The sequence below is a fragment of the Plectropomus leopardus genome, chromosome 18 (assembly GCF_026936395.1).
Source record: "Plectropomus leopardus strain MGB_pleo_1.0 chromosome 18, ASM2693639v1, whole genome shotgun sequence".
Classification (NCBI taxonomy): domain Eukaryota; kingdom Metazoa; phylum Chordata; class Actinopteri; order Perciformes; family Serranidae; genus Plectropomus; species Plectropomus leopardus.
This window is the reverse complement of record NC_142193.1, coordinates 7,587,859-7,598,433: the sequence shown is the minus strand read 5'-3', so window position 1 is coordinate 7,598,433 and position 10,575 is coordinate 7,587,859. Positions and strand designations below refer to the sequence as shown.

The following is a 10,575-nucleotide window of genomic DNA, read 5'->3' as shown; positions in this document are numbered from 1 at the left end:
TATTATCAAATAGGATTAGACTGATACCTGTATGTCTGTTTACCAATATATTGGCTCAACTTTTAACTTTATAACACCAATAAGTCAAAAAATCCACTAGTGATATGATAAGTTCTTGTTCACTATACATCTGAGAAACATGAGACTACATTTTATTGGCATTACACTTTTTTTGTAACTGTGATATTTGAAAATAAAATATTTTGTGTGTCCTGCCCATTCAGTAGATGATAATACATGATGACTTGAATAAATTATGCCATTAATTCTATTCTATAATAGAAATAAAAGTATCAATCCTCACAAGTGGATATAACATAGAAAATTTTGGCTTTTTACATAAATTTCTGTCCATCCAGTGCTCCGTTAATTGACAAATTGCTTTATCCTTCGTCAAGTTCCCATATCAATCAAATCTTTTACTACAAAAACACCATCTTGCACGTTACTAAAATGGGTTTAAAGGTGTTTTTCCTGATGTACTGCTCACATGTCATGTTTTAATCTTGATCAAACACCTAGTTATTTGGAGGTCACCAGCTCCACCTAGTCCTTTAGCAGGCTTACTCAGCATAGTGTAAAATACCCTCAAATGACTATGATCAAGTGAATGGGATGCAACCCACTTAAATGGATCATTAAAGAGAATTAGGCACATCATAATCATAAGATACTGTAGCACATTACATGGAATGGTTAATTAATTTCTCACATATGGCTGCAAAATAAAAGTCTTTGATCCATAAGGCACGTCAGAGTGAACTGCAGACAATGGTAATTACAAAAATACTGAATTAACCGATTAATTAACTAATCCTGCTATGAAATATTTCACTAAAAGTTGATGATACAACTAAACTGAGTCAACTGTGTGCCCACATGCCAAGACATATGCTTGTACTGTCCTCTGTTGGATTGAGTGGCTCATTGCATGCACTGACAGGTTTCAGCATATCAGTGTTGCACAACAGGATGCTACAGTTATGTGTTTTAAATAGCAGTAATTTAATGACTGCACGCAAGAGCTTCGCTGTTTGCTAAGTAAGTACACGTAGCAGTGCTGAGAAGCCATTTTAAAGCTCAGGAGCTTGCTGTGGACTGTAATAGTGTTAAAGAGTGAGATCATGTTCAGATCAATGACGGCACACTGACACTTGTGTCTTCCCAAACAAGCCCACAAAGCAAACACAGACACAAATGTGATATCGGGGCTGTTTAATGGAAGCACAAGTGTCATATTGCAGAAGCATCCCTCTTGTGTCCCCCCTCCCGTGAATCCGAGGCAGGACGTTTTAGATAACAAGATGGCAGAAAAAAAGTCCTAAATCTGACCAAAAATTCTATATGACTTCCTCCATTTTCTCAGGGTTAATTATGCTACACAGATTTCATTGATCTCATGTCCAGCGGACAAAACTACAACTTGCAGATAATTGCTCCAGGCTACTTTGGGATCAATACCGTGCCAACATATCAGGCTGTATTGGAAAGTCTCTGTATGGGTGATTGCTTGCTACATCAATCTGGCTATAACAGAGAGCCATTTCCTCGTTGCTGCCCTGCCCTGCTCCTCTTTGTGTGTGGAAAGAGTACCCGCCAATTGAAGCAGATCTTTTCCTCTATCATTGTCTGCTCCTCTCAGCCTTTTTTAACAAAAAGAAACATCTGAGCTGTTAGAAAAAGTTTTTGAAATTATTTTTACAGACCAACGGAAGCGTCGGCCTGAGTGGTTTGGGGGGGTCTATGGATATCCTCTGGGGACCAGAAGGCAAGCTCCTCGCCCTGAATGCAGCATCAGGAATGAACGCCTGCGATGGCAGATGATGGTAAGGGGATGGTGGTGGTCACAGAATTCTCCTGAGGAGGTGGAGATAGCATAGGAGGGTGGGTGGATGGTTGTTGAGTGGTAATGTGGAGCAGTGCATTTTACTGCTTTCTTTGGTCGGACGGTGGGCGGAAATTTTTGTCAGCATCTCCTTCAGATTTCTGGATGTTTTCTTGATGGTTAAGGGATTTAAACTGATTGTTGATTCTTCAAAAATACACACTAAGAAACTTGATCCAGATTTAAAGGTGGGTAATTGTGTGTGTTTACTTCTGTTTGCCTGGTTTGAACTGTTTTCCAGTCGAAATAGAAACAATTTATGTTGGAGCAAGGTGCTTCGGAAAAACTAACACACGAAGCCCTGGATTTATTGGATAGAAAAGGAGGGTTAGGGTTGGGCTCCATAGTGTTGCTTTGGGGAAAGTCAACAATTCTAACAATAAATGACTGCAAATTTTAACATCAGTACTATTCAAGTGCTCCCTCAAAGTGGCTCCCTGTTTACAGTTATCTGCATTTTTGTGACTTATCATAAAACTTCAATTAATAGTCCAGGTTATATTTGCTTAAACCATTGAACTTAACAGGCTTATCAGGGACAGGTTTCTATGTGGGATGGGCTTTTAATTCCTCTCACACAAAATTATTGCTCAGCTGTTGCTCAGAATTGGAAATACAATCAAAGTCCTTGCATCTGTCTTGTTTATTATGCCAGTCTACTGTCTTCTTTGGTGCTCATGGTTTCAGTAAAAAGAAACTGAATGACAGAATTGTAGAATCTTACATCTTCCACTAATCAATCATGTATGCAGAATATCCATGATGACAAAAGTTTAAACATATATATACCGGTATTTGTATACCTGATCTAAGCAGCTAACTTACATTATCTCCTGTGGGTAGCCAACAACCTGTTTTATACACCCAAAGAACTTCTATTAAAATAAACTGCTTGGTAACCAGACCAGGCCTCTAAGTGTCAAAATGTGTAGCCACACTGGGCTCCTAAATGGGACTAGGCTTTTATTTCAAGTTTTATGGTAATTATATACAGAAAGTAATGATTTTGCTATATTAGTCATTCTGTATTATAAAAAGAGACATCAGAGAGACGAGTCCTCTCTCACAGATCAATTCTTATCCCACATTACATCCACAGATTCATCCAGGAGGCCATGCAAGGCAGCCCAGAGAACATCCCCCTGGGAGAGTGCACCCTCTCCCAGTCCAGGGACCAGCTGACGCCACCGAGCCGCACAGAGAGCACCGTGTTCAGTTTGTCCCACAGCGAGTCCATCTGGACCACCGAGGCAACTCGCAGCAAGTGTGAGGAATTCTGGTTCGCCATCCACCTCATGTCCACCGGGGGCAGCTTCCTGGCATGTGGCATCATCATCAGCGGGCTGTACTTCGCCGGCCACTGCAGCAAGGTGACCAATATCCTGGGGCCAGCCCTGTTGTCCATCGGGCTGATGGTTTTTGTGGTGGGTGTGGTTCTGATCCCGATTACCAAAGAGAACAGGAAGCAGACAAACATGAAGAAGCCCCTCAATTACTACAGGCCTCCAGCATTTAACCTGTGATGACAAAACTTCATGTTTTGGAGTCCAAATGAGAAACTTGAAGAGCAAACTGGATTGAAATTAACCTTTTCAGCATGGGAGAATCTAAAAGACTCCATGTGGTGGCATTTATGTTTATTTCTCCAGGATTGACAAAACTAAGCGCTTATCTCAGTCTCGAGTGTGCATGGCAACATTTGCATTAATAACCACGGCTGTGGAAAAAAAAAGGTGAGAGCACAAGGACAACAATGCGCTGCATGAAATGCAATTATTCACACTTTCACACACAATTTAGCAAGACGGATACAAGAAAGCAAACTGTCCTCATGAATATTCATGCAGGAAAAGTGGACAAGGGGGATTTCCTAATGCTGTGTGGTACAGTATATGCCAATTCATGAATAATTAAAGGTTGTGAGAGCTTATAATTGTTAGTTCCCGCTTTACTGTGTCTTCCTGCATCCACTGACGTCCTCATTGTGGAGCTAAGTCACTTTGAATATGCATGCATTTATCCTCAAATGAATGTAAAGGACAAACATTTGACTACTGTGACCTAAAGCACATTTTCATAGAATTTAAATATGATGTGGCATGAAATGTTAATTAACCCCTTCAGAGCCAGCGTCTATCATAATGGGCATGAAATATTCATTGCTATTGAAAATGAATGTAAAATTAGACTTGGACCTGGAGCAGCTGAGCAGTTTATATTTAAAGCAGCTATAATCAATATGGAATGATCACATGACAACTTGTATTTCATATTGTAATATGCTTTTTTGGCATGAATATGAAAGACAACAAAACATAATTGCTAAATTAACTATTGTTGCATAATTAAATTTTGACAAGCTCAATCATAAATTAGCATTTACCAGCTAAAGGGAGAAATGTTTTAGTGGGATATAAACAGAGCTAAAGGGAGATTTAATACTGGACTTAAAATTCTGAGGTAGACACAAACATGATCCTAAAATAATGCAAATGTTGCTCCATATCTGCCAGATGTGTGTTTAGGAAACTGTTATCGATTAAAAAGGTGTTCATATGTCAGTGTGTTTACAGCTTGTTTCCGCTGCTCCCAAGTAGTCCAAATAAAAAATCAAGTAGACATAGGACAAGAAGAAAAGATAGAGATCTGAACTTCACCTGATGCCATGAATGGGTACTTTTATCTAAAAATACCCCTAAAAGTATATTTAACATCTTTAATGGGGAGAATACATTTTAATACTAATTTTAGAAATACCATTTTAATTAGTTGATATTTAACTTATGAAGTTAAGCTAGTTTCATTATATTTCACTTTTGGTTTTTGCTTATTGGTGGCCATTTAGAGTCTACTATAATACATTTGAGAACCCTCCAGATGAAATGAAGTTATGTTAAGTACTAACTGAGATGTCTGATCCGATGACACAAGCAGCACGTTCTGTGGGTCTCAAGGAAGTTTCCTTAGAAGACACCATCAGAACTCTTTCTGGCCATTAAACAGCTTTGAACAGGTGTCTTCAATGTTTGTCAGGCCAGGGACACCTTGGCTGAGACAAGGCAGGGACACCCTACCTCATATTATTGTATAAAATTGCACTGAATATTAACACAGGGGGATTGAGGTTGTCGGACAGATGACCATATCAACCTCAGGCTGCAGTCTTGACCTGTATTTGCTCAGTAGGTGTGGGAGGAAACTCAGCTTTTGCAAAGACCATAGACCATTTACAGAAAATTAATCAGCAACTGATAAAATCATTGATTAACCCCTTAAGTCACTTTGTCAATAATGATACAAATATGTACCAGATTCGAAAATGTGAATTTGTCAGTTTTTTTCTTAGATATCAAACTGAATACCTTTGGTCAGATATAAAGATGACATCTGAATATGTCAACTTGGCTTTAAAGTTGTAATGAACATTCATACTATTTGATGACATTTCATTGTGATTGAGAATATAATCAACAACTGAATCGACAATGATGCTCCAATGATACAGCCCTAATACAATGCAAATATAGAGAGAAATCCGCTGACAGTACAAATGTTTGTTTTTCTTTGTTTGTTTTCAAAATAACAAAATGTAGCCTCCATAATATCAACACACTGTGGCCCACCTTTGTTTGTTGTTAAACACAGAATTGGAAGAACTGAAAGAAAATCTTAAAAGTGGAAAACATATATATATATTTCAGGCCCAAGTTACCAATTATCAAATAGGGCTAGAAAGTGCTTTATAATACCATTCTCTGAAGGCCTGCATGCTGCACATTCAGAAAAAGGCTGAGTCATTGCATTGCTTAACTCTGTGCACCTGGATATCAATTTGAATGTCAAATGACATGTTAAAAAAGCAAGTACATCTTTTGCATTCTGTCCACATGATTGTGGACTTTTTACCTGAATTTTTAATGTGTTTTTAAGGGACACACTAAAGAAAAAAACAGCCTACTGGAAACGTTTGTCGGTGCGTGTGTGTTTAAGTGGTGTGTGTACCCGGTATAAGCCTGGGGAAATGTCTTGTTTATCTTCACTTTAGAGGTGGGGCGTTTCACTACAGGTGCGCTGCTGCAGCTCAGGTACAAAGAATGAAGCATCCTCCCGTTATGCAAGCTTAAAACGGCTGTAATGTTTCCACCATGGATCCGATTAAGTGTTTAGGAGGATGTGTGACTCTATTTTTCCTCGCCGTGGTGTTTGATGTTATCGGTTTGGTTCTTCTTTTCGTCGGTATATTCGCCAACCTGCGCATCGGCGGCCGTTTTTATGGCGACTTCTTGATCTACACGGGCTCTCTGATCATCTTCATCAGCCTGGGCTTCTGGCTCATGTGGTACCTGGGGAACATCCAGGTGTCGGAGGACGACGGCTTGAAGAAGAAGAGCAGCATCGTGCAGCTGGCACGGAAACTATCCGAGAGGTTAAGCCAGAAGCTGAAAGGGGAGGCACGCGGGAAATATGCCGAGAGTGATGACTGCAGCCAGGTGGGATCACCTGCACACAAAGCCGGCAAGGTGACATGGGGCAAATCCACAGCCTACGATAATAAAGGGTTTGATCTGGACTCCCCTGATGTGGAGAAGAAAGTGGACATAGGACAAGAAGAAAAGATCTGAACTTCACCTGATGCCATGACTGGTTACTTTTATCTAAAAAATACTCTTAAATGTGGCCATGTTAATGTGGATTTGATACATATCATATTAGGTGTAGCAGGAACTTTATGAAGGATTTACTGCAAATAATGATATGGCTGTGGGCAGCTTTCTCAGTCAAAATTAAATTGATTAAAATACACTCTGACATAATGTTAAAATGTTAATATTCAGGGCCGTAGCCAAGGTTTTAGAAATACTGGGATACGAGGCACATCCATGCATCCCCGCCCCCCTCAGATCATTTGGATCTGACACTAAAAGAAGGTTTTTGTTTTTGGGATGTTTTTAAATTGTTAATTGCTTTCATTTTTTATAGTAACACTTTATTTTACAGCTCTGTAAGTTTCCTGGGAAGACTCTGCTGTTCAGTTGGTGCTCTCTCACTTAGTCATTTCCAATTATTTGTGCTTGTAGCCTAACTTATAGAGTGTTTTAGTCAGTACATAGTAGGTCCAATGTACACGAAAACTGCACACAACAAGGATTAAGTTTCCCTGTAATTACGATCTTTTTTTTTTTTTCAAAAAACTTCTTATTTTGAAGTGTGGACCAAAAGTTGTACCATTTCTTTTTTAGAATTTTATTTTATTAATTGAACTGTCTGGTTATAGTTCATGTAGGCCATATTTTATTTCAAACCATCAAGGTCTTAATCATTTCAAAGCTTCCTGCAGAATAGGCAAGGCTGGATTACTAACCAGATTACCAAAGTAACTTCCTGGGCCTCTAGACTCGTATATCCCTGTTCCACCATATTAGCTCTGGTTCTTTAACTGGTTCTGTTCAGAATTCTTGGAACCTTGGTGATATCAAGCAAACGCACCTGCGTTTACACCAGTTTTGAGTGGAGCCATTGTAAACAAGGTAATCAAAAGAGGGTGTTGCACAGTGCACAGCAGTGGTAAACAGTAGTAGCAGAATCATGGATCACATTGATTACCCTCACACTTTTGCCCTGTTATTACAGATACTTGTGTTTATCTAAAAACGTGAACAAAATATTGATGAGACCATTGCACACTTTTTTTTTTCTTTTTTTTTTTTACTTGACTTCTCCTTCTTTGACATCCTCTTTTTCCAACCTGCAGTGACACACCCACTGATGTCGTCACAGTTCGCACTTTAGGACAGGGAAAACCTCTCTTTTTGTTTCTTTGTTTATATTTTTGTGGTCCAGCTGGGGACTAACTTTTCAGGTCCTGCAACAATTTATTTTTGGTTAAACTGTTCTGAACAGTTTGAAATCAGGTTTAGTTTATGTTTTGCTTACATGGTGCGTTCAACCTAAACTAATTTCTAAATCCATGCACAGAGAATGGGAGAAATAGGTAGTCAGTGGGTGTCAGCAGCTCTTTTTTGACCCAAGGCTCTCTGGAAGGTTAATCCGGCCCTGCTGCAGGACTAAGAACTAAATCTATTTTTTTTTCATCCAAAAGAACATTGATATATATATTGAATCTACAAAATACTGAAATGAGATGACAACTGTGTATGTTTTTAAAGTACTTGGTAAAGTAATTGTTCCCTTAACAGCCCCTTTACAAAGAAAATACAAAATATGACCTCAATGCCCTTAAATGTAACTCTGGCCCTGCTCACGTCAGCCTACCAAACTATAGTTTGCCCTCTCAGAAACGCTGTTGTGCTCATCCAACAGGGTCATATGATCCTTTGTTGGTTGTCCTCCATTATGTTAGATTTATTTTGATTATTTTTCATACATTTAGTATATTTCTTACACATTGTAGCTGCTGACAGACAGAGAAAAGTCAAGTCATGTTTGCCCTTTGAGTCGCTGTGAAAGCAACACAAACACTGGTCAGACTGGTTTGTCTCAATGTTGTGGCTTTAGTTAAACAAACGTGAAAATCCTCAACAGATGACCATGCTTGACAAGGGACCATGCGTAATAACAGGTAATAACTGTAGATGACCTTAGATGTATAGCATATCTACTAATCACATTTTGGAAAAAGTCGCCTGAGCGGCTAAGCCACAAATTGGAGTCACAATCATGGCACACCTTATGCAAAAGCCCGGCCCTGCCAGCTTTTTGTTTATTGCATCTGAAATGGCCTCTAACATCGAAAGAGTGACTGACAGCCCAAAGCACTTTAAACAAACTCCTGACAATGTTACAGTCAATAAAACATAATTCCACTCTGCTGTGTACACCTGCGATGGCAGGCAGGACGCTGAGTCAAAGCCGCAAAGCAGAGACAAATAGTGGCAGCTTGACTGGTCAAACAAGCTGCTCACAGAGAAGTTTCCATTACGTGTATTTCCTCTTTGTGACAGTCACTTCAAAACAGGTGTCATTATTGTTGAGATGCATGAACTGTGGATTACTAAATATTTAGGGAAGGCTTGAATGCAGTGTGTCCACCCTGCACAGATGCTCCCAAAGTTCAATATAAAGGGTGAATTTATTCCCGAGGTAAATCTGAACTCAGTGGGGGTGAAGTGGAGAGGAAGCTTTGAAGCATCTGATAAAAGATGCAACACACTGATGAAGCCCCCCGAATCACTTTGGCGTCATTAACCAAACAAAAAGATCAGGGGGGCCCCGATTAATTATAGCAAGGCTTATCGCTGTGCAAAAACGAGCTCAATGGCGGCTGATTACTAAATATATGTGCATAAATCTTTGGTGCAGACAATGGGCTTGATGTGTCACATCAAAGTGCAAAACAAGTCAGCCCTGCAAAGGAATGAAGATGGACTGAATAGCTTTCAGCTGCTGTTAATGAGCAGCACAACCCATTGTTGTGGTTGGATACCAGCCTTCCCAACAAGTCTTGTGCTATGAATGAAATGTAAGGCGTGCTGAGAGTGAAACACAATGATTCACAAGACAGGAAAGCACCTTTCTGGGAACACTTGCTCTCACTCCTGTCAGATCTTCACACGACATCCACCTGTCCGTCTCACCCGGCGCCGCCATGAAGGAGAGGAAATGCACCAGCCTCTTCTTGGCGCTGGCTGTGATTTTTGACGTTGTCGGCCTATGCCTCTTCTTCATCGGCATTTTTGCACCATTGAGTTTCTGGGACTTTTTCGTGCTGTCCGGACCTTTGCTGATCTTCCTCAGCCTGGTCTTCTGGATATTCTGGTACATGGGGAACCTCACTGTGTCTGAGGAGGAGCTCAACCTCACCAAGCAAGACATTCTGTGACTGCAGCATGAGCGAGGCCAGACTTGGAAGAGATACTTCGACCCAGCAATGTGATGAAGAGGAGGCGAAGAGGGCTGACAGGACAGGATTGAAGCTTCATCAGAAATCATGAATTTGTGAAGCTCTCCTTGAGGTTTTGCCTCAGTGAAGGATGTGTGATAAAACCAAATCCAGGCACGACCAGGAACACATTTGACTAATCCCGGGAGATAAATAAAACTCTATTCCACCCTTTGACTTCGGGGTGAAAACAACTTGTCATGTTGTTTATGGACAGGAGAGATTCCTGGACTTTGTTGGAGCTGGAAAATGTACTCAGCACTTTTACAGGGAGGAAACTTTTTTTTTAAATGCACCACCTTATTCATGTCATTATGATCACCTGTATACATTATGATATTTATGTTTCAATATGCCAATGCATGTTCATGTAAGATGCAAAATCTTTGAAACTGATAACTAAACATGCTTTTAAATGACAGTTGTGGTGTTCTTTGTGCTCCTCGATCAAAACCGGCCAAACAGGCACTGTGGCTTTTTGCTCTGCATTATTTTACTAAGATCCACCCACTGCAGAGTCCAACAGGATGAATAAACATCACTCTGACACACAAAACTACTGAGCTATGTAGAAAGACATGTACTTTTACAAAGCTTTGCCAATTAGCAGTTTCCCTCCTTAAAAAAAAGCTGTGCCTGAGTTTGTTCCCCACAACAGCCAGAGAGGAGAATGAAACTAATCCTCCTCCTCCACGCCCAATTCTTCCCAGCCTTAATCAGCACTCAAGGCACCATTAGCTCCCTCAGACATGGAGAGTGTTATTAATGTGTCCATTTGGTTCCTGCCCCT

At 40.1% G+C, this 10,575-nt stretch overlaps 2 protein-coding genes across 3 annotated transcripts; both read left to right on the top strand.

Moving 5' to 3' along the window:
- Positions 1-1,494: 1,494 nt before the first annotated feature.
- Positions 1,495-4,417, top strand: pirt (phosphoinositide interacting regulator of transient receptor potential channels). Of its 2 annotated transcripts, none has more exons than XM_088091107.1 (2): positions 1,495-1,826; positions 2,985-4,417. In XM_088091107.1, the coding sequence occupies exon 2, from the start codon at positions 3,001-3,003 to the stop codon at positions 3,406-3,408; it is 408 nt and encodes a 135-aa protein (XP_087947233.1). In that variant the 5' UTR covers positions 1,495-1,826; positions 2,985-3,000; the 3' UTR covers positions 3,409-4,417. The 2 variants fall into 2 exon arrangements, with proteins under 2 accessions (XP_087947233.1, XP_087947234.1); XM_088091108.1 differs by lacking the exon at positions 1,495-1,826 and adding an exon at positions 1,950-2,073.
- Positions 4,418-5,893: 1,476 nt separating this feature from the next.
- On the top strand, positions 5,894-10,206 carry tmem238l (transmembrane protein 238 like). The gene has a single exon (XM_088091106.1). It carries the CDS (start codon positions 6,031-6,033, stop codon positions 6,505-6,507), a length of 477 nt encoding a protein of 158 aa, XP_087947232.1. The 5' UTR covers positions 5,894-6,030; the 3' UTR covers positions 6,508-10,206.
- The last annotated feature ends 369 nt before the right edge of the window (positions 10,207-10,575 follow it).

Bases quoted from the DNA above. Each gene is read 5' to 3' on its own strand.
- pirt (XM_088091107.1), top strand. From the start codon at position 3,001: ATGCAAGGCAGCCCAGAGAACATCCCCCTGGGAGAGTGCACCCTCTCC.
- tmem238l (XM_088091106.1), top strand. From the start codon at position 6,031: ATGGATCCGATTAAGTGTTTAGGAGGATGTGTGACTCTATTTTTCCTC.